This window comes from Lutjanus erythropterus, chromosome 9 (genome assembly GCF_056507025.1).
Source record: "Lutjanus erythropterus isolate fLutEry1 chromosome 9, fLutEry1.hap2, whole genome shotgun sequence".
NCBI classification, from domain to species: Eukaryota; Metazoa; Chordata; class Actinopteri; order Lutjaniformes; family Lutjanidae; genus Lutjanus; species Lutjanus erythropterus.
In genome coordinates this window covers 37,582,138-37,605,831 of record NC_139325.1, presented here as the reverse complement: position 1 = coordinate 37,605,831, position 23,694 = coordinate 37,582,138, and the positions used below count along the sequence as shown (strand labels likewise).

General features: G+C 37.1%; 3 protein-coding genes across 8 annotated transcripts; 1 reads left to right on the top strand and 2 right to left on the bottom strand.

Moving 5' to 3' along the window:
- Nucleotides 1–527: 527 nt before the first annotated feature.
- LOC146322118 (protein S100-A1-like) lies at nt 528–1,792 on the bottom strand. The gene is made up of 3 exons (XM_084725773.1): nt 1,742–1,792; nt 910–1,068; nt 528–833 (listed from the first exon to the last, which is right to left on the bottom strand). The coding sequence occupies exons 2-3, from the start codon at nt 1,045–1,047 to the stop codon at nt 666–668; spliced, it is 306 nt and encodes a 101-aa protein (XP_084581899.1). The 5' UTR covers nt 1,048–1,068; nt 1,742–1,792; the 3' UTR covers nt 528–665.
- Nucleotides 1,793–5,065: 3,273 nt separating this feature from the next.
- LOC146322117 (uncharacterized) lies at nt 5,066–11,366 on the bottom strand. Of its 2 annotated transcripts, none has more exons than XM_084727514.1 (5): nt 11,247–11,366; nt 9,984–10,111; nt 7,603–7,837; nt 6,870–7,045; nt 5,066–6,767 (listed from the first exon to the last, which is right to left on the bottom strand). In XM_084727514.1, exons 3-5 carry the CDS (start codon nt 7,804–7,806, stop codon nt 6,266–6,268), a joined length of 882 nt encoding a protein of 293 aa, XP_084583640.1. In that variant the 5' UTR covers nt 7,807–7,837; nt 9,984–10,111; nt 11,247–11,366; the 3' UTR covers nt 5,066–6,265. The 2 variants fall into 2 exon arrangements, with proteins under 2 accessions (XP_084583640.1, XP_084583641.1); XM_084727515.1 differs by having other exon boundaries at nt 7,603–7,821.
- Nucleotides 11,367–11,431: 65 nt separating this feature from the next.
- Nucleotides 11,432–23,250, top strand: LOC146322116 (uncharacterized). Of its 5 annotated transcripts, XM_084727517.1 has the most exons (17): nt 11,432–11,528; nt 11,645–11,710; nt 11,909–12,088; nt 12,423–12,581; nt 12,832–12,929; nt 13,108–13,257; nt 13,672–13,920; nt 14,010–14,117; nt 14,269–14,803; nt 17,999–18,032; nt 18,117–18,166; nt 18,332–18,457; nt 20,271–20,363; nt 21,304–21,528; nt 22,097–22,248; nt 22,448–22,566; nt 22,772–23,250. In XM_084727517.1, the coding sequence occupies exons 12-17, from the start codon at nt 18,385–18,387 to the stop codon at nt 22,917–22,919; spliced, it is 810 nt and encodes a 269-aa protein (XP_084583643.1). In that variant the 5' UTR covers nt 11,432–11,528; nt 11,645–11,710; nt 11,909–12,088; nt 12,423–12,581; nt 12,832–12,929; nt 13,108–13,257; nt 13,672–13,920; nt 14,010–14,117; nt 14,269–14,803; nt 17,999–18,032; nt 18,117–18,166; nt 18,332–18,384; the 3' UTR covers nt 22,920–23,250. The 5 variants fall into 5 exon arrangements, with proteins under 5 accessions (XP_084583643.1, XP_084583644.1, XP_084583642.1 ...); XM_084727518.1 differs by lacking the exon at nt 18,117–18,166; XM_084727516.1 differs by lacking the exon at nt 13,672–13,920 and having other exon boundaries at nt 17,999–18,457.
- The last annotated feature ends 444 nt before the right edge of the window (nt 23,251–23,694 follow it).

Below are 23,694 nucleotides of genomic sequence, written 5' to 3'. Positions count from 1 at the left end.
ACAAAGCGGAATTTGATGGAAACTATCACAAAGAAAAGGTTCCCAGCAAAAAGTGAGTAGAGATGTTAATTCTTTTAATATGAAAGAATATTCTACCTCTCAGCATTAGTAAGGTGTCCCACACAAACATACTCTTTGTCCCATATTTGGTTTGTTGGAATGTAGTCAAACTAGTAGTCGCAGCACGCCATTCACAGATCAGGTCATTTTGCTATAGAGGCTAGTGTTGCAATGGTCCTATCTCACAATGTCACAGAAAGTGAAAAATGATTTGTGTATCCGCAGCCCATGCTACATAATTTTGCCAAGTTTCATCAGGAGTTTTCCCGTAATCCTGCTGACAAACAACAAACAAACCGAACCAAAAATATAGCTGAGGAAATAATAACTATAGAATAGTCACCTACTTTACCTAATAATGTTGGATACATAAAATTTCAGGGTAATGCAGATATTTTCAGGAGGAGGGGAAGTTTAATTAATCACATCCCTGATTTTTTCAGATCAATTTACCATGACAAAATGCATTTCAGAGAATTCATCTTTAATATTCAGAGTAAATTACTGACATTCTGAACAAGTCAGAAAGTTTAAAAACAGCATAGAACAAGTTTGTTTTGCAGGTGGAGCCTCTGTAGGTCTACTGACAATCACATCTTTAGATTTTATCTGCAACCACACACAAGTCTACAACTGACTCTTTCAAAGTAGGGGTGGCCGCACATAGTGAGCTTCACCACCATCATAGCGAACTCGTCAAAGCTCACTTGGTTGTCCTGATCCTTGTCCAGATCAGTAATGATCTCCACCACCTTTTGAGGGTCTCGACTTGCCTTTGAAAAAAAAAAAAGAAGAAAATGAAAAAACTGAAGTGAAGTCGAGGCGAGACGATGACAGCGAGGTTATTACCTTTATGAGTTGGCCGAGCTCTTCGTTAATCACATCCTTCATCTCCCTTCTAGACAGGTGTAAGTAGTTGTCATCCTTCAAAGCGTGCTTCATGAACACCTCGATGAGGAGGTCCATGGCCATGTCTAGTCTACTCATATTTAATCCTGAGCTGAATGTCTGAGGGGTTAAAAAAATATGCATATAAAGACAAAAAAAGATGTTACTAAAATCTCAGGTGACAGATTTCTCTTTCAGGATACAATAATGCTTTAAATATCAAAGAAACAACTGGCATTATCTCATTAGACTGGGACATTATTAATCACAGAGCTGTAAGAAGATGTTGCAGTAAATATATAACAAAGGTGTGTTTAAGGTCAGTCTGAAACAGTGTTGTCATTAAGCACTTCGTTAACCAGAGAGCACTGACAATTTTCAAGTGTAAAATACATATTTTGGTCACAGTAACCAAATTGAAATTTTAAGAAATTTGCTTCATTGATGATGTAGCCTAAAAAACAAATAAGCCTGTTGGTTGATAAATCATTATCTCATTTCTAAACTCTCAAATATTATTCGTGACCTCAAAAAATCACTCAAAAAATGTAGCTTAAGTATAATTTATATTGTGGTTTTGTTGGATAACAGGTGCAGATTTGTTTTGCATTTTGTCAGCTGACACAAATGTTTCCAGGGCTTCAGCCCAACTTCCTGGAATTATTCACAAACATGCAATAAATTATGCTATCTTATATCTACATGTACTTCATGATGAAATTAAAATATAGACTCTTTAATGTTCCTTCCTGAAAATGCAGTTCCAAATATTTCCTCAGAATCATGTACTCACCTCAGTGAAGCTGTTCAGGAAGATCTCAAGGTGGAGAAATGACGTTTCACCCTCATCTCATTACTTTTATAGTGCTGCCTGTCCTGATGAAATCTGGATCAGACTGCATTCTTTTCTAGACTTTCACGTAGCCATTGGCCTGCATTCATTCTCAGGCTGCTGCTGCAGATTTCCTGGAGTCCTCTGAGGTGACAGTGAGATGAGGTGGTTGATGCTAAAGCCTCAGAAGACAAAATATTTATCTCAATCTGTTAAAAGCACGATCACTCATGCTAGAATGGCGGTGCAGTATGTAGATAGCATCCATGATTACACACTCTTTAGTCAGAAAGATTTGTAGAGCCATCTGTCTTCTTGCAGGCTGCTTTTTATTGTAGCTGGTCTCCATTTTCAGACCTGCCTGATGCATCGCAGCCACTGTCTGCTGCAGTTAACACCAGAGAAAGCAACTTTTCAACAACAAGCTAACAGAAATCTGACTTTTAACACGTCACCCTCAGAGAAATTAAAATTGTGACGTGTTGAAAAGTTACAGGACCATCTAAGTAAATTATGAGGGGGACGAGCATGAACCAAACTCTGTCCCAATGCATCTCACATTATGTTGGTATATTTCATTAGTTCATCATTATCATTATCATTATCATTATTTTGAGGTGCTAACTCTTTCTTTTTTGATACTTTGTCATTGTTTTAAGATACTAAACTCATTATTTTAAATACCTACTTATTATGTTGAGGCACTAACTCGTTAATTTTTGATATTTATTCATAATTTTCTATCTTCCAGTCCTTAATGTGCATCACAAGTTCGACATTTGACTGAAAATGCTGAAGGTTCTTCCTTACACAGTACAAAACAACAAGCAAAAACACAACTGACACGTAAAAAGTTAATGAGTTACTATTTACTGTATTTGCACTTTGCTTTGAACAGTAAATCTTGCATAGCACCTTCACAGAAATTAATATTCCATCTTTATTACAGTTTGTAAAAAGTGCTCCCCCACTGAACAAATTTCCCAGTGAGATGATCATTACAGCATTCAATAAATAAATATTTAAGATTTCCCTGAGAGGGAAGTCAACAAACTTTAAACGATTAAAGATTTTGGTAAAAATAAAGAAAAGTTTATAAAAGTTTAATTTTTTTAAAGCAGAAGACTAACTGAGAAAAGATGAAGATGAATTTAACAATTAAAATTGTGAAAGAATTTTTATTCCACACTCAGCTCTTTTCAGGATAATTGTAAACTTGATTGTTACAGCGTCACCTTGAGGTCACCTTGAGTATATTTTTTGTTGCCAGGGTGATGGATGGAATTTGCAACCCACCTGCTATTTCAGATTTTAGCAAAGAAAAACAATAATAATGATAATACTAAGAAGAGGACAAGACCTGCAAGCAGGTTTTAATGGGGTCCAAGCAGGCTGCGAAAGGTTCAGGCGACTTGAGAGGTTAAAATGACAAAAGAATGTCAACTATAGGCCAAGGCGTGTTTGAGATAATACAGCCTCACCTTAAAGACGTCTTTCCAATTTAAAGTTCACTTTATGCTATAAACTTAAAATATATCTCACAGGATAAAGACGGTGCAGACCTGAACACTCTGATAAACAGCCTCATCCTGCACCAGAACAGTACAGTCAAAACAACCAGAGACGTAACTGAATAATGGCCAACCGTCATGGAGAAGAAAACACTACATTTGTCAAAGAAGATGCCTATTAAATATGTCTAATTGTTAAATCAAAAACAAAAAACAACAACAACAAAATTGCATCTGTATTATAAAACTGGAGAAAATCTATCAGGAAAACCAGATCTGATGCATATTCACTGTAAATAATCTGCTCAAAGTTCATCAGAATCTCTCATTTTAAACTTCCTGAAGTTATTGTGTTCTTTATTTGGGTTAACTGTAAAGGTTAGCAGTTGTTCTGTCTGTTATTGTTATGCACCGTGTGTATATCCATCTATTAAAGGTTTATTTGTGCCTATTTTTTATGTTTATACAGTAAGTATTCCTTAAAATAGGATTGTTCATCAGTGGTATCTTTGATTAGATATATATTTTGTGCATAAAATTGTTTCTACCAGGAGAGGGCGCTGTAGGACCATGTGTGCTGTGTTTTCTGCTGTCACTGGTTATAAGAACTGTCCAGACGGTACAAAAAAAGTCACCATGTCCACCTGGCTGTGGACCTTTAATGTTTTTGTTTTTGTTGTTTTTATAATTTTAAAAGTGCAGCAAAAACTGTTAGACAAAAATTCACCAAAATTGGCAGGTGGGTTGCAAATTCTTCCCACTGCTCAGGCAACAAAAATGACACTCATTGACCCCAGCGTTGCAAGTTTACGTTTCCACTATTATCTTTAAAATGATTTAGCCTAGACTCTAACTTTTTTTGCCATTTTAATTCATCTGTATTTTTTCTTCAGTAGTCCTCTACTTCAAAAATGTCAGCTTTCATTACTTTATCTCAATTTTGTCAAAATCCCATTTTGTAAACTCCTTCCAGACCATCAGGCTAATTGTTCTGAAAACAAATCAACGTCATCTATAGATTTCACTGATCTAAACTTATCAAAGCAGTTTTGTTTCATCAGTCCTTTTGGGTTTTATGAGCCAATCTTTTTTTTTTTTTTAACAAAATAGCTCATTTTCAAAAATCTGTAAAAACTCATGAACGCAATGAGATATCAGTGTGAAAATAGAGACACATCTTCAGAAACCTCCACTAAGGTAACACAATAAAGTGCATTGCATTTTCCCTGTAGGGGGCGCCAAAATTGCGAAAATATTTTAACCTCATAATTGGCTGCATGAATTTGAAAGACTTCTGTAAGTTTAAAACAGAAACAAGATGTTAACCAAACACTGGAAATGGGGCAGAAAGAATAAGAACTAAAGGATCAGTGTTTAAGATTTACAGGGATGTCTTGGCAGAAACTGGCGAACATCACGTCTAGTCACCTAACCTATGCAGATTTATACTTCTGAACACACACACACACACACGAGCGCACACACACACAAAGTTGTCATATGTGTGCTGATGGAGCCAAATCAGCCACTACTGCATAAACACCATCAAGACCGTTGATCTTTAAAATCCACAGCACAGACACACACCACAGTGTTTTATAGCAGCCATTGCAGCATCACCATCAGATCTTCATTCATGTCACTCAGCAACCAGATTGCACACACACACAACAAATGGCACAAAAACATTCGTCCACATTAATATAACAGTGTTCACCAGTTACCGGCACAAGTGTGATGACCAAACATTTGGAAAGAAAAAACTAAACTGAAAGATGGTTCACTGGTGTTTATGTTCATGTGGACAACAGGACTTTCTCAACCAGCAGAGATTTGATTGAACCTTTGTTTGTCAGGTTTTAATTGAGAGAGTTAGTCAAAGACAGACATTCACATTTTTGTTAAGAAACAGGTTTTTAATTGAATTTCCAGACAACAATCCCATATACATTTATAAATGTCCAAATAAAACTTATGTTAAAGCTACTACAGGAAGTTTTTAACTGGTTATGAAACAGTCTCAACTTATTACTGATGCCTTCATATGACTTATAAAAGCAAACAAGACCATCTATGAGAAGATTATATTTTCCTAAACTCTGCCACTGGAACCAATTGTCCTTAAATCAGATAAACTGAGTCTGTTCATATTTTCCCAGGCAAAAGTTACAGTGAATAATATATTGTTAGTTGGTTTGTTAGATAAAAATAAGCAGGTGTAGATTTTTATTTAATTAAATTTATTTGACTTTATATTTTGTGGTTATGACAGTGGAAATACTACTGCTTTTGTCCACGGGCAACAAAGTAGAAAAGTTTCTTGGAGTAGCTTTAAGAAAAGTTAAGAAGTTTCTTATTTGTACAAAATAGACACACAATAGTTAATACAGGAAAAAGTAAACAACTAAATTAAAATGTTCATGACAGATAACAGATAAGAAGTCCTAAAGACTTTCCTTTTCCTGTGTCGAATATTAATTTAAAGCTACTGCAAGGAGTTTTTAAATACATTACATTTTTCAAGGTGAATTTGCAGTGAGTAGAAATAAGATGATTTTTATTTAGATAATGTTATTTTAGATGTTATTTTGTGGTTATGACAGTGAAAACATTCCTACTTTTGTCCACAGGGGTCTCCAAAATCAACAAAACATGAAAGTTTCTTGTTGTATCTTTAAAAATAAAAAATAATCTTTTTGGTTTGGTGATTAAGCTAGCTTACAGCTAAAAACATAACATTATATTTTATTTTTATTATTTTATTTATATTTGTTGAAGCCATCACACTGAACCTGAACCAGGTTACCAAATTATTTCCCAGCAACCACTGCTCCCTCAGTGCTGTTTCATTAGACATCATGTCAGTAGATGGCAGGTTATCTTCTCTCTGTCCTCCCTGTTTATCTACATCTCTTCTTCTTTTTTATCTCCTTCCTCTCCTACATGATGCTGACTGTGTAAATGTTGCCATCATTCATACTGGTGAACTGCTGATATCACTGCTGTCCATTCTGCAACAACACACAGAGGACAAAAGCTTGTCTATGGTCCCTTTCTTCATGAAAAAATACAGAGTCAAGTCTGCAAGAGGACTCAGCCTAAGAAACATTTCAAACAGGATCCAGAGGGTGTTGTTATTTATGGATTCTTCTGCCAGGAGACAAATGGTAAAGGGCAGGAACAGCAGCATGTAAATAAACAGCAACAGAACCAAAATTCCCACAATTCTGCGTTTTTCATCAGAGGGGACACGGCTGGCAGACAGGGCTTTGAGGGTCCCACCCAGGAAGAATATGAACAGTGGGAAGGGTAGGAGGAGGAAGACGCTAAAGATGGTTAAAAGGTGCCGAATATCAACCCGTAAATTTAAAAGAACAAAGACAACAGCCAGGATACAGGCAGCGAAACAGACCACCACAGAGATCCCGAAGTTTCGTCTGGAGCTGTTCAACAGTGGGTAGGCGATGATCAAATACCTGTAATACAAGATATAATCTATGAGGAGCTTTATTGTTATTATATAGTAATGTAATGGTCAGACATGGAAAGAGCTACTGGACAGAAAAACATGTAGATACCTTTCCAGGGCGACGCACACCATGAAGCAAACGTTGGCCACCAGACTCCAGTTGTAAAAAAATTGTACAATTAGAGAAACAGGTCGTGCCACGTGAATTATTAAGCAGCAGAGGTGGATGAGGTTGGAAATGAGAAGGCTGATGACGTAGATCGGACCAACATGATAATTTCTTCTCTGCAGAAAAATATTGGTAAAAATAAACAAGCAGTTGTAAACATGTCCTGAACAAATATCACATTTTGTTCTGAACTGCAGTCAGAGTCATCTGTGTATTTTTCATATGTATATGTGTATGTGTGTGTGTGTGTGTGTGTGTGTGTATACACACACACACACACACACACACACACACACACACACACACACAGGGGTGGAAACAATTAATTACAAATACTCAAATTACTGTAATTAAGTAGTTAAAAGTAACTAATACTCTGTAGTAGTTTTTTTGGCAAATACAATTACTTTTACTTGTAATTGAGTAATATTTTAGCAATGTAATAGTACTTATATATATACATATATGTGTCTGTATGTTATGTTCAGAGATTCGGATTAAATCAGCTTTAAAATCCAGCCTGCCTTTCACTTAGCATTTTATTATTATTAACACAATTAATAATAAACTATATTCTTAACATTAACACTTCGTCAAGACAATCCAGATCAAGATCCCTGACTGACAGACAGACAGATAGTAAATGAATAAATCTTAGACTTAATGTACATACCAGACGATAAAGAGCGTAGATGGCCACGAGGGTCAAAGGAAGACTGACACAAATGATTATACATGTTGCCACAAACTGGATGAATAGAGGGGTGTTGTTGTGGTACATGTTGCCATAATAGTCGATATAGTCACCATCGTCGGTATTGTCGTCATAGGTGCTGTCATCATACAGTGTGAAGTTGTCGATGCTGTAATCTTCCATTCTTCAGAGTGAAACCTGTTGTTTGAGAGATCTGTTTACAGAAAGGGAGCAAGTTTTATAAAATCTACCAAACACTGTTCACTGATGTCATTGAAGTGTCATTAAGTACAAGTTCACACAAACACAGTATACTTACAGTATAGTATACCAACAATTATATCAAACCAAAAACTTTTGTCTTTTCAGTTATTGTCACTGTAAACATGGAAAATTTGAGAAAACTCAAACTTTCAAGGAAACTTTAGATTTAGTTTAGAGTTCAAAGTTTTGAGCTCAACTCAAACTCAAACTTTCAACAACTACTAATCTTCTTTGAATCTTTTACTTGTAGAAACCTCCCAAAAAATCATATTTCAAACAAAATTGAATAATGGTTACTATTCTATTTTTCTTTCTATTTAAAACCATTTAATTTTCAGGCACCTCAAAAATAACAAACATGATTCACTGTGACCAATTTTTGATTTTTTTTTTTCTTTTAGTTTCTCTGTAAACCAAAAATCACAGGCTGGAAAAAGTTGATTTAGTTTATTTTAAAACTTGTTTGAGTTGAAGCTCAAAATTCAAATCTATTGCAGTAAGTTGACTTGAAATATTAAGTTGTCTCAACGGTTTTTTACCTTGTATTAATATGCATGTAGGGGTGGGCGATATGGCAAAAATATCATATCACCATTTTTTTATTAGAAAATCACGATTTCGATTTTATCACGATCTTACATGTATTTATATTATGTATTATGCTATGTATTTAGATTTACATTTACTGTTTTTACTTTACTTTCTACTTTTTTTTTCAAGCACAAAGGTAAAAGTAAAGGTAGTAATGTCTGCAAAAACCACAAACAGAAGATGTTACTAACTCTTTTAACTGAAACAGTCACCAGAATGTTTTGTTAACATGTTAAAATCACAACATTTTTCTTCTGGAGCAGGACAGACGCTCCCAGACCCCCAACAGGGGACTGGTTTACCAACATGCCACCTTTTTCTCCTCTTATGAGTTTGCAGGTCTGTATTTAGTAATCAAAAAATACCAACAAGAATACCATTAAAGTACAACAACAGCAATAAAAATGTTGATTTTTCAAAAAAGGAAACAATAACATGCAAGGTTTTTAAATTGTAATTAAGTAAAAACACTAATACCACAATGTAAAAATGCCTAAGTAAAGAATCTGAGTATTTTTTTCATCACAGCAGGTCAGTGATCAGTGTTTCAGTGACTCTCTGTGGTTCAGTGAATAGTGTTTTATTTATGGCTGCCCGCCACATTAAAAACATCGACACCATGACATGATTTTCTATTTTTGGAGCTGCGCACCTTTTTCGCTCGTGTCTGCGCAACTCTCGCGAGATTTGTGTCCGTTATTTCTACTAAAATAATCAAACTCGCGCGATCTTTCGCAGGTCTAGGGTTCCCTTCTAGACACGACCCTCTGTCTCTAGCAATCTAATGACAGCAGACTGTCTTTAAACAGCACGGTGTTACACTCTGCAGTGTTTCACACAAAGACTTTATTTGTGTGGACATCCAGGTTTGGTTTGTCACCAACTTTGGCATTTTTATGTTTTTTAATCAGTCCGAGAGGACGACGGCATCCGCGATTGATTAGTGATCAGTCTGCCCTCCTCTCCTCCCTCACCTGTTCACTCTGCTGTGAGAAGATCTGAAAGTTTCTCACAGAGAAACACAGACTCTCCTGTTTTACGTATAGACAATTGTTTAATTTTATAAGAGCATCTGGTTGATGTCGATGTCATTAACCATCACGTTAGTTTCGACTGTTGTAATAAACTCCGTCATTAACAACAGTCTCCTCCACACGCAGCTTCTCTGCAGTTGGTCTGTGTGTTTCCTGATCAGATAAACCAGCGCCAGATAGACTAGAAAGGTTGCGCCAGTTAAAATAGAAGCGTCCCGTCAAAATTTAAAATCTCTTAATAGTTTATTGGTTATAGGTCCGGGTCCGTATAGGACGGCGTGTGGGTCCGCCTGTTAGGGACCCCTGAACGATCCATACGATCTCCTCACTTTGGCAGATCGTCTACACGTTCTAATCCTTCACGATCTAATATCGTCATATCGCACACCCCTATATGCATGTATATTAATTTCCATGATTGCAGTTCTCTTCATCTCTACACACAAAAAGAATAAAAGTCACAAGATTTACCTTTAAAAGCTGCAGGCAGAATGAGTTCCTTAAACCAGTGTCTGTTGGTTTGTCCTCTTCATCTAAACAGTTTTCAGTAAATGAAGTAATAACAGTCAGGAGGTGCCTGATAATCTGCATGTCCTCCTCTACGGAAGTGAGAAAAACATGGCGAGATCTGAACATGCCTTCCAAGAAAGTGAAACCAAAACAGATTGTTGTTCAGTGACCACAGAAACTGTCATGTGAATGTTCACTTGTTTTGATGAATTATTCTACAGAGTTTGTTCTGAAAATCAACAGGTGTGTTGAAGACTGACATTATCAGTGGTGGAATGTAACTATATTTACTCAAGTTCTGTACTTGAAGACAAATTCAAGGCACTTGAACTTTACTTGAGTATTTCCATTTCATGCAGATTTATACTTCTGTTCCATCTCAGAGGCAAATATTATACCTTTATTTCCACTACATTTGTCTGACAGCTTTAGTTACTAGTTACTGTACAGATTACAGTTTTGCATCCCCTTCCTGTCCAGTGAAAGCCACGTCCAAATGTGTCTATCTTGAATGTTTGTGATAAACTGAAGCATGAAGTAGATGCAACAGTGTAGCGTGTGGTTTCAGTCAGGGCCTTAAGTAACTAACTGAACACCCCCCCCCCACACACACACACACACACACACATACACTTACTTATGTCCTCTTTGGAGGCGCCCACCTAAACACCCTACTTTTGGGAACACTACTTTCTGAATGACAATCACGACACCAAAACATCTGAGAAGCAGCTTGTGGAAGTATTTTGGGTTCTACACCGTGGATGGCAAAGTCATGGACAAAGATAAGGCTGTTTGTCGACTTTGTAAAAAGCAGCTAATTGGTGTGGCTGTGCTGCATTACGGCTGCGCCGCGGCACACACACTTGCTACCCAAATCTAATTGGGGACGTTCGTCAGATGAAACCTTTAGGCACCAGTTTATCAGTCTAGCCATACTTTTGGTGTGGTAACTAACAGACAGAGTCCAACCCAACAGATGAAACATTTAGACACCAGTTTATCAGTCTAGCCATACTTGTGGTGTGGTAACTAACAGTCAGAGTCCATCCCAACAGCAGACATACAGACATGAGAAGTACTTACAGACACAGACTACTTGGGCTGCCGTAAGAGAAATGCTGGGAGGTAACTCATACTCACTGACCCACTATATACAACACAGATAACCAATACCGTCTAATCTCTGAGAGATTAAGTAGTGTGTTATAGTCTGGCTCCTACCTGAGGTCTGTCACTCTCATCCACAGTCTGCTCACTGATATCAGGTGTAACCAGTCGTTAAATGCCAAAATTTCAGTTTATATGCAAGACATAAAAACCACAGAAAATATAACTTTCTGTTTCAGCAGTACTGCTGTAGATATCGATGTTGGACAGCAGGGGGTGTAGTTTCCCCGTTTCTTTCTGAGTCATGTGCTTATTGAGGGGTGAAGATACTCCAGAAAACGAACAGAAGCAAAACACCACACACTGCGTTGCAGGGAAAAGCTACTGCTGTTGACGGTGAGAACGGTTAATAATAGTGTTTTGTTTAAATACTGAACACACTACTGCTATAATCAGGTTCACCAGTGTATGATATACTAATTGAAAACCACATTTTGTGAACTCGTTGATAGATTGCAGATTCTGGTGGAATGAAGTTTTGACATGTGGGCCACCAGAGCTGATTTCCCGTGAAATCGGTAGGTCAATGTTTATTGATACTGCTCAATATGCTAGTTAATACTTTTATTTTCCTTATGTATGTACCTGAATGGAGACAATTTGTTTAGTCTGTGAAATTTAGTAGTTTATCAGGTTGATATGTTATAGACAAGTACTTTAAGATGATTTTCTAAGGCAGTGTGGTGACCGTTTGTTTTGTTTTCTCTTTCCAATAGAGAGCCACTGCCGTATTTGTAAATGGAACCTGGCTGCAGGGAAGATGGCGGACAAGGGCGCCGCCATAGCTCTACCCCATACCGGAAGTCCAAACCGGAAGTCGGTCTTCTTCGTATATCTTGTCGCTTATAAGACGGAGCGTCCAGACGGTAGATACGAAGATACGAAGAGATAGAAAGGTAAGCGAAAGAGTGTTAATTATCCTCTATCTAAAAAGTATAGCGTGTGATCTAAGATACAAGTCTATGCTATCTACAAATGTAATGTATGTAATGAGTGACATGAGTTGGGAAGGCTGTTTCTCCGCTCGGCTCGATGGTCCGGGCTAACGTTAGCTTAGCTAAAGAAAGTGTGCAACATCGCCACCTGCGTTTATTGATAGCAGGACAGCGTGTAGTGAGAACGAGCGCTGAAGGAGAGGACATTATAAGCAAAAAGAAGCACATGTAGTGTTAACCTTATGATCTGTAAAGTTTTCTAGATATCGATGTTGTTTGACATCTCCTTTTTCAGACGCACCCCTCTATTTAACCAAAGAATCCAGTCTGGAGCGCACGGTCTTGTCGTCCTCTGAGTTTGGGTGTCCTCTCTGTCCCAAATTCATTACTAAAACTGACAGTGTGATCCAGAGGAACCTTGAAAACCACTCAGCAAATGCAGTGCATTTCCAGGGTATGATGATAAGTATCTGTCTGAGATCATATAATTTTACATGTAACAGTAATGTTGAATGATAATGTGTTTTTTGCATGTATAAGCTTGCCATAATTTAATCAGTGTTATATTGAGTTGCACTGCTTTAAAGTGCAGTTTAACACACGGTTGCCTTTAGAGTCTTTGATGCTAGATTATCTGGATTACAATTTTCATGACATATTTGCCAGATAGGCATGGATCTAATTCTACAAATTGACTTTCTCAGGCAACCATGGCAGAGACGGCCTCTGATAACGAACGACTGTGCATGGCTGACCTAAAGTTGTTCTGTGTTTTCCAGACATCACAAAACACAGGACAGAGGTGGGTTTAAAAGTTAATTTAAGAACTGAACACTTAAAGGCCTATTCACTGTTTTTAAGAAAGTGACTATCTTTTGTATTTGTGAAAATGCTTTCACATGCACTGTACAAGGATAACAGTTGGATAGTGTATGTGTTTAATTTCAAACATAAAATGTTAACGTCTTGTATGCCGTTAGATTGTTATACCCAGATGCTGCGTCTCTGGAATGGGTGCAGTGCCAAATGTGCAAGGTCTGGCTGCACAAAGATTGTGCTGGAAAGTGCCATAAACATCTCAATGATGACTCATTCAACTGTGGATGCACAGATATGAATGACAGACCAAGGTACTACTACTTAAATATCTGTATGTAGTGTCACACAAAAATAAAGATGAACACTGACATACTAAGCCTGCGCTTTTCAAAGAAAGGCTTAATGAACCTTTATTTAAACCCTATGAGAAAATGCCAGCTTGGGGAAAATTATTAACCCCAAATATTAGCTGTTTTCACAGGTAGTGTTAAAAAAAGTCTGCTCTCTAAAACCATGTCCTGTAAAGACAACATAATGTTCCAAAAAGAATTTAAAGTTTTCTAAAGAAGATAACAGTTTTGACCCACAAGCATTACAATATTTTTATCACAAAATGTCAGGTGAACTTCAGGTGGAGGTATCTTCCTGTCTATAATCTGGAGATGCTTACTGATAAATGATTTTGCAGTAGCTGCTGGAAGTCCTCTTTTTTTTCATCTTTGCAGGATAATGGATGCTGTTGAGCAAGGAGGGGGAGATCAAGGTAACTTTCAAATAGATTGTGTTCTTGGTAATTACATTCTCTATCAGTGATTACAGGTTCACCCTTTACCCTTTGGTTTCAGATCTTACACGATCATCTGATGAATGGAATGATCCGTTCCAATAGGATGTTCCTATGGCAGAACCCATCCACCTCAATTAATCTGAAACGGCACTTAAAACTGAGGACCTTGAACTTTAGTGACCAGCGGGTAAATGAAAATGTCATCAGTTGTGTGTTTTCTCATAGATGTAACATATAAAAGATGAATTTACTGATTTGTACTTTTCTTTTCAATAGATCCTTGAGCTACTGCGGGTCATTGAGGAGGTCACAGGTGTAGGAGCGCAAATAAAGAGAGAGGAGATAAGACTCCTGGATTTTGTCTTCGATGTTATGCTCCCAGAGGTAAGATGGTCAATCTAGCTTGCTTGCGAAATGAAATGGAAGTTTTGGGTTATTGTGGTCAATATTTTATTCCTTTGGAAAACATATAAACAAAACAGTGCACTCTCTAGAGCACCACAAGGTATGATTGGATCATTTAACTGTTTTTCAGAAGCTGATCAAAATCTTGGAAGAAGAAGGCATGACCCGACTGCAGGCAGAAATCATGATGGCCAGTGGGAGCTTGATTTAATTTTTGTTTTATTGTTCATTGTTTTGTCTTGTTTTTTCATTGTTTCATGTTCTGTTTCATTTGCTCATCTCCATTGTTGTTCGTACTTTTCCCCTGTTTTTGATTTTATTTCTTTGTATGTTTGTTTTTCTATTTTGGAAGATTTGGAGATGGAACGCAATCAAACTTTTATCACAAAAAAGAGAAGTCCAAGTCAAGTTCTTAATGTTGTCAGCATGATAATGTAATGTGTTTAACTGTATTTCAGAAATTAATTATTAATTATTAATAGAATTAATATAATACTGACAATCTGACAATAGGAAAATCTAATTATTGCATTCATTTAATAGTTAAACCTGGAAATGAACACATCTCCAGACCCAGGAACTCCCTGTTCTGTTGCAGTCACAGTTGTCTGGGGCCACTGTGTTGCTCATGATGCTCCTCTCTCATCCTGGAAGATCCCTAGTGGGCGAAGAAACGACCAGCAGGATTGAAATCATTTAGCTAAGCTTTTCTCCTATGCTTTTGAGCAAAGAATGTGTGGGGAGTGTGTCCTGTGTTATATCAAATCAAAAACTGCTGTCATCAGTTACAAAATGGAAAAGTTGAGAAAACTCAAACTTTCAAGGAAACTTACTGCAATAGATTTAGTTTAGAGATTAATGTTTTGGGCCCAAATGCAAAAGTTTCACCAACCACTAATCTTCATTTGCGATAATTTACCTCTCCTCTTTAGATAAACTTGAATCTTTTAGTTTTAGAAACCTCCCAAAAAATCATATTTCAAAAACGAGTAAAAAAAAATGTAATAGTTACTATTTTCAACATAGAATCTACAAGAAAATTATTTAAAAAAATTGGTCACAGTGAATGTTGTTTATTATCTGGGTAACTGAAAATTAAATGGTTTTATGTCAACTAAAGACTGTAGGTTGTAAAGGTTTATTATTTATTATTTGTCTCAACTGTTTTTTTTACCTTGTATTAATATGCATGTATATTAATTTATATGACTGCAGTTCTCGTCATCTCTACACATAAAAAGAATAAAAGTCACAAGATTTACCTTTTAAACACTGGAGGCAGAATGAGTTCCTTAAACCAGTGTCTGATGGTTTGACCTCTTCATCCAAAGAGTCTTCAGGAAATGAAGTTATAACAGTCAGGAGGTGCCTGATAATCTGCACATCCTCCTCTATGGAAATCTTGAATGGCTCCACCCGTTGAGTCTCATTTCCGTTTATCTTTTCCAGTGCTAGCATTTGTAGTTGTTTGTGGGTTAGGAAGGATGTTTTAATAGTCCAGCAGTGGGGAACAGCGGCAGAGTAGGAAGACGATAGGGGGGAAAAACTGGGGTGGACTCTCTCTTGTGTGTACTGAGGGTGAATTTGCCATGTTGGCGTGAGTTTCCAGTGGGTTTGCAGTGTAGTCTGCCGCGATTGCTGTGCACAGTTGAATCCTCCCTGAGAGAGGGTGCAGTTTAAATGCATGGTGTGCTTTCCTGAGGTGAAGCCCACAGTCGATCCAGCCCCGACGCCCAGTACTGCCCGGCTGTGTACGCACCCCCCTTGGATTTCCGTTTTAATTGTTGTCAATTGTTTAATAAAAATGAACTCATATTTTTCTAACGCCAGTGGTGTGGCTGTCATTTTCTCAGCCTCTTACCTGGTCGAACAGGTCCACTACTTTTGTTAAAAACCAACAACAGATTTATATTACAATATTAATAACGATCACACAGTTCCATGAAACATTCATCACTTCAGACTCTTCTGTCTGCTGATAACTCCTACCGGTCTTCACTCGGTGAGAACTGTGGTATCTGAAGTTCTATTTCACATGATTTTGTTTAGATAAGGGGAAAGAGGCCTCTGGCTCAACTCTCCAGGGGATGCTGGGAACATCTTATCTCTTGGCTTTGAGAGCCCCTCTTTACATTTTGACGAAGTGAGGTTCTCCCTTTAGACAACTTATGCGGAAGGTTCCCTTGACGAATATCACATGTGTGGATTAATGGACACCCAAATGTATATAAGCCAAGTTACATGACCTGTGGGCAGAGATTCATATTGGCTTCGAATCCTCTCACAGGCAAACCATGGTGCCTGATTATTACAAAGAAGTTCAGCATCAAACTTCTTAATATATAATCAAGTCGGTGTCAGCGGATGTTTCTTCATCATCTTCACATTGTTGCTACTCAATAAACAACAGAACCCTTAGGCTCGCTTTGGGTGCCAAATCCACAAAAGGAAACTCTCATGCATGTACACACGCACATTTTTGCAATAATCCCTCAAAATAATTAAGAAATAAGGATCGACTATACACAGAATGCACATAAGGGTTTAAAAATAATGCCAACCACAATAATATAAATTATTTTTAGAGATGTCTTATAACCTTGTTTCATTGTTTTAAAAATAGCCCACCTGTGACAGCTGCTGAAAGATTCTGCAGTGAGACGTTGGATTCCATGTTAGTGACGACAGTCTGCAGCACAGATCATCTGAAAAAATAGAAAATGTCAGTCAGTAGACTGGAATGATAAGAAAACATGTCTACAAAGATGGATGATAGCAACTACATTGAAAACTGTTGAATGAGGCCTAATCTATGAAAAGAGGTTTAGATGATGGTATTTGTCATTCATTACTTCCCCCTGCTCAACATTTTGTAAAAATCACTATGATGCACTGATCGTCAGCAAAATATTTCATCATAGTTTTTAATGGTGCAGCCAGAGTTCATCTCACAATTTCATGTTTGAAATTTTAATGGGTCTTTGAACCAGCAGAACAACGGCACACAAATAATCAGGATGACAATGCAGCACAAGTCAGTTCAGTATAAATCAATGTGAATGACGGGACGATGAAAAAACACATTTAACCAGAGACAGAAGAGAAAAGAGAGGAAGTCATTTTCAATCAAGTCCAAAATAAATATTCCCGGAAACTCTTCAGAGTTCAACATAAAAACACAATTTTTCAGGTCTTCATCAATAAACAGCAAAAAGAACTCAGTTTGTTCAGTTCAGGACCTCAAAATTTGGTCAGAGTAAACCCTCTTCACTGAAACAAATCAAATGAGGATCTTTGGGAAAGTTTTCGAAAAGTGGTCAGTGATTGGTTGTCAGTATGGACAGGTGACAGAGGGGTGTGGCCTTCATTCATTAACCTTAATTAATGTTCCGGGGACAGAACATATTATTAAACATTGCTATAAATATACCAGAATTAACCAAAAGGCCAGTTTTTATTGAACAGATGTAAAGTTTGAAACCTAAAATCAAGTTAAGCATTTTTCATTCTCACTTATGTAAAGTGCCTCTAATTTGTGGGATACTTAAGTACAAAAGTAAAGTATTTAGTTACATTTCATCACTGAAAAACGCATCACATCTACTTGGTTTGTTTAAGTGAACTCAACTCAAGTACACTGAGTTTGGTGGGTTTCTTTTCAATCTCAAAGTACAAGTAACTTATTTAAAATGATGGCCTGAGCTACTGCTGCCCCCAGAGATCGGAAGAGGTTGAAAGATTTAGCTAGGTAAGTATGGATGAACAACTGAAACATCCAGCGGGGGCATTTGCAGATTATTTGATCAGTGATCAATTGTCATTCAGCATGGAAGGTACTGAGTCATCTTTTTTTTTTCCAGGACTTCCTGTGAGGGAACCTGCTGAAGCTGAATAGTGAGTTCCTCTTGTTTTTCTTTTGTTTGTTACTCATAAATAGCACGACTTCCTGTATTTAATTTTCTTTTCTTTTTTCCGGAGAACGAGCTGCAATGTGCTCAAAGAGTTTTCACTTTAAAGCTCGGTTAAAGGTAAACACTTAGTTGGAAACAAATCTGCTGATGTTTTGCACAAACTCCTTTTTTTGTCATCTGTGGTTGGTGCTTCAAATGTTCCTGTTGCATTGCATCATAATCAGTGGGCATAAATAGAGAATGATGACTTTATACTCTATATATATTGCTGACAATTTATAGGACAAAGCAGTGTTGTCTTCATACACTGGTTCAAGACTGACGGGTTAAGAAGAATGGACGCAGGACACTATGTCAACTCACCAGCTGATGAAAGCAGCAACAGAGAGAAGCAAAACTGTCAGTCAGGTCAGAATATCTTAAATATATAATTTCTTTTGTTAAGATAAGATATAAAAATATATACTTTTTTGTCCTCAACAGATAATTTGGCTCAATAGTACTACACCCAGCTGCAATCAACTGAAATACAACATGTAGCCAACAAAACAGTAAACTTTATTAATTCAAGCTAACTAAACTTAAAATTTCTAGTATTTATTTTCAGAACACTCCATGTCTGAGAGGCTGAAAACAGCATTTTCTGCATTTTTGCATGAAAAGTGATCAACAATTCTCAAAATAGTTATTTTTTTACAACTTGCCTGGTTGGCTAAATTTACTGGCCTCGTTTACATTTCCTGGGCAAGCAGGCAGGTCTGATTGTTGAGCCCTGATTTATGATCAGAATATCTAAAAATGTGTTTATAAGCTTGACTGTAACACAGCTGTCACCTGTGCCGGGACACTGTGCTTCATGTTACCTTCAGAATCTGTAACATCTTTTCTGATCTGGTCACATTGCACAAGTTAAAACTCTCCTGAAAACTCTGGAAAAAAAATATTTATGGTAAAACTTTGCTTTGTGTCTCTAATACATAAGTCATGGGAGCTTTTTTCCTCCTCTATTGTTACAAAATTGCAAACCATGATAAAGGTTAGAAGTGATTTCAGTCCCTACGCCCTTACACTTAAAATCGTTGTGATTTTTTTGTTAAAGCTACTACAAGGAACTGTCATATTATGTTGATTTTTGGTGATAGTGGATTCACTGTAACAGCCACAAAATATAACATGATGTAGCATCAGGGGCTTCTTTCAAATGTTCAGTGTAAAATGTGAAGATAAGTTGCAGCCAAAAAAAAAGTAAGAGTAACTAAATACAAGGTGTTTACTTATTGCTTATATTACATCCATACAGTGTTGGAAAGAGTGCTGAAAATCTGTACTCAAGTACTATTACATTGCTAAAATATTACTCAATTGCAAGTAAAAGTACTGCTGTCAGAAATATACTTGAGTAAAAGTACAAAGTATTCATTGCAAAAACTATTCAGTGTGTTAGTAACTTTTAACTGTTGATGTCTCTCCAAACAAATTTTGTGCCTTTTCCTTAACCAAGAGTTGAGAACAGTCATTAATCATTAATAATTTATGAGATGCAACACATTTTTTAATCATTTTCTTGTTCTTTTTTTTTTCTTTTCGTCATTTTAAGTTTAAATTTAATTTTCTTTATGGTTAAATCGTTAACAGTAATTCATTGATTAATGATTAATCATGAACATCCTTGCTGCGGCGTTTTGTTTTGTTTTTTCTAAAACTAAATTCTAATTGTACTCAGTACTCAACTATGATTTTAAACGTAACTAAATAGACTACATCTTGTAAGGAATTCTTAAGTGCAAGTAAAAGTACAGACTTGAAAATCTGCTCATAAAAGTACAAGTACCCCCCCCAGAAAACTACTCAATTACAGCAATTTGAATATTTGTAATTAGTTACCTCCAGCTCTGCATCCATGACACCATTTCCATAGAAATCTTACATACAACCACTTCCTCTTAGTTTCTGAGGATGTCATCTCTTCTGCAAAACCACAGTTCAGTCTGTTCTCCATTACATCTCTGTTCATGGTTTATTGGAAAAATTGAGTCAAAAATGTAACGGTCTTAGTGAAACCATACCTCAAAAAAAGGTAAAAGAAAAAAGAAAAAACGAAGGGAAATTACAGGCAAAGCTAGGTTGGATCTATAAAAGTGATGTCAAGTACAGCTGCATTTTTCTGTGTGTCTATAACAGAATTATGGTGGGTTGTCTGTGTGTTTTTATCTACTTGCAGGCGGGTTCAAAATCGTCAAGTTAGTTGGAATCAGCTTTGGTCTGCTGTGCGTGATACAGGCCGTCCTCAATGTTTCGCTGCGGCTACAAGCTGGTGAGTAACAGCCCCCACCTTCCACATCGCACCGCAAAAAAAGAAAAAAAAACAATATACCCACAGATTTCAGGAAGTGAATCTTCCATCCATCATGAAAACCCGTTTATGTATGTATGTGTCTATTTTTATCATGTTGTTAGTGACAAAGCAGACGTAGCATAAAGACCTCCGCTAGAATGTGAAAGCAAACGACATTTTCAAACTAGAGGAGGTCACACAGTTGTCTGAAGATCTCTACCAGGTGACAGATGATGAAGCACCTCCTGCAGTGTCCCCTCAAGTGTCAGATGCAACCAGCAGAGATTTGCAAAGTTTTCAACTGTATAGTATAGTCTCAGTTTTCTCTAAAGCTGCTACAAGGAGTCTTTAATTTAATGCTGATGCCTCTGTATGATCTACACAAGCTAACAAGACCATCCACAAGAAGACCGACAGTTTCTATAGAATTATTCTTATTTATTCTGCTACCAGGTCGGATTCTTGGGTTCACCTAACTGCATAAACTTAGAAAGGAAACAATAACTGGGACCTTTTTCATGCAGTTTTTTGTATTTTATTTATTTAAAACATCACAAGAAACCAGATGGCTTTACAACAATATAATAAATATAAAAATCTGCCCTTTTGGAGAAGCTCTCACACAGCTTTCACGCTGGATTTGTGAGATCATGAGAGAATCCATCTTGCCAGGCTTCAAGTTATCCGCTTGTGTCCGCAGATGGTTCTGTGTAACAAACCACCTTTAGTCTCTAGTTTCTAGTTTCTCTAGTTTGTCAGTTGTGACTCATGAAACAACAGTGTCAAACCCACAGCTAGTGTAATCTATTACTTTACATACAGTCGTAAAGTAAATAAGTATATTTCCCACAACACTGAAGTATTTCTTTAAGTGTGAAACATCAGAAACCACAAGCGTCTTATCTCTTCCCCTTACTAGTTGGGTGGTCTGACAACATGTCAGCTATCAATTTCACCATGACATCAGCTGATGACATCAGAGACCTGATTTTAGAGAGAAACCAGCTGCTTCAAGATAAAGACCAACTGGTAAAGGAAAAGAAAAGGCTACAGCTCCACAACAGGCACCTGAATGGTGACAAGAAGATGCTGAATGACAAGGTCGCCAAACAGCAAAATAAGATACAGGAACTTGAGACAAAAGGTGGGGGACACAACAACTGTATACTTAGTCTTTGCTTAGACTTGTTGCATTTATATATTTTAGGCTGCAGCTGTCCTAAATTTCATATTTTAAATATCAAACAGCTCATGCTGTTCATTTGAGGATTATTTTTCATACTGTGCATGTAAGGGATAATGTACAATGAGCAGGTCATTACTGTGAAATAAATCCTGACCTTATGCTTATTACATGGTTACTTCCAAAAAATAAATAAATATTTGGCGCATGTTTGTGACACAAAATACTTTTAGCAATTGTGACCTGCTCACTGTATATTATCCTGCTTGTTACATGGTTTTGTACAATAATTTGACACAAAATATTGATTTTAAAATGATTTTACTGTTCCTCCATCTTGAGCTGTCCTTGCATATGCTGTTCTGTCTTGTCTTGTCCTGTACTTTCTTTGGTTTTGTCCTCTCCTGTCCTGTTTTGCTGTGTCTAATTGCCCTGTGTTGCACTTTCATGCCCCGTTTTTTCTATCCTGTTTTGTCTTTCCTTGTCCCGATTTGTCCCGTCCCATCTTGTCCCGATGTGACCCGTGCAGTGCAAAACACGCCAAGCTGTCCCCAGGGATGGTGGCGGTACATGTCCAGCTGCTACCTGACTTCCTCTAAGACAGACACCTGGGAGAATGCCAAACGTGACTGTGTGAGACACGGAGCTCATTTGGTGATTTTCAATGATGAAACTGAAGAGGTACTTGTGAATTTTCTAATATAAACCTAGTTATTATTATTATTATTATTAGCATTATTATTATCAGCATTATTATTATAATAATAATAATTATTATTATTATTATTATATACTGTATTACTCTGCAGCCAGTTCACTTATGGTTGACTCCACTAAATACAGTGGATAAAGTATTTTAACTGCACATCCTTCCCAACAGAGAGTTACCCGTAGTTTTGGAGGTTCTAGTAACATGTGGATGGGCTTACAAAGTCAATTAGATGAGTCAACCTACAGGAGGACATGGACATGGGCGGATGGAAGCCGACCGGTTTATACGTAAGGCTTTTTGAATGTTTAGGAACATGCTGATGATCCTGATTAATACCATGTCATATAACACTGTGATGTCCTAATGACACATTGAAATTAAGCCCCTGAAATTCTGTAGAAACAACAGTTGTATGTAACCTAGACATCTAAAAACCTGGAGAAACTGTCCTGCGCTGTTCCACCCTCACCAGAGTTTTGTGTCGTTCCATAGTAACTGGAATGATCTGCTGCCACGTAGGAACGGTTGCCCATATGTTGGCCTCACAACACCGTGGACGAATGCCTGGTTCCAGGGCGCCTGTGAGGCAGAACTTTACTGGATGTGTGAGAAGGAGCTGCACAGAAACTATCAGACCTGAATAAAACTCACACAACAACATCTGCAAAACACAGAGAAACATGTACCTTTTAATCACTGTGATTAATGACTGTTTTTTTTTTTTTTTTTTTTTTACTTTTTTAATAACTAAATCTAAATATCCCTAAGCCAACGTACGGCCACATGTTTTTATAATCTGTTCTTTGTGTCATTTTCTATGGTTATCACTGAGTCTGCACACTTCTAAAGTCATCAGCTGAAACGTTTGCTTACGTTTCTACATTACAGTCAATAGACTTAAGTTACAGGCAGCTTCACTGCTTGCTTTTTTAAAAAGCAATACCACTGAACTGCAGGACCCAAAGTCAGTTTGATCGTCTGCAGTAAAATTAACTTTAACGTCTGTGCAAATAATGACTTGTACCCGCCACGGGTCACCACTAGAGGGTGGTATTTTATTATTTTTTTCCCTCTATAGAGACCAGCGACAGAGCTGTGTTCTGTCTCTGAACCCTTTGTGTTAAATGTGAAGAATTAAACTCTCTGGAAATGCTTTTTTTTTTTTTCTCCAATCATTGACTTTCTTGTACACAAGTATTTTACTAAATTGAAATTGGGTGGCAACATGGCAATAAAGTTGGCTCTGACTTTTAAATCTCTCTGTCTCTGTGTAGTGGAAACCTGATCTTAAAATACAGATATTCAGATATTAAATTTAAGCTCTTTTTCTCTCAGTTTTTTTTAAGCATTGTTCATATGAATTCTGAGCAAGGGCAACTTTTCATTGATTACTCACAGCAAAATATTTCCCTAAG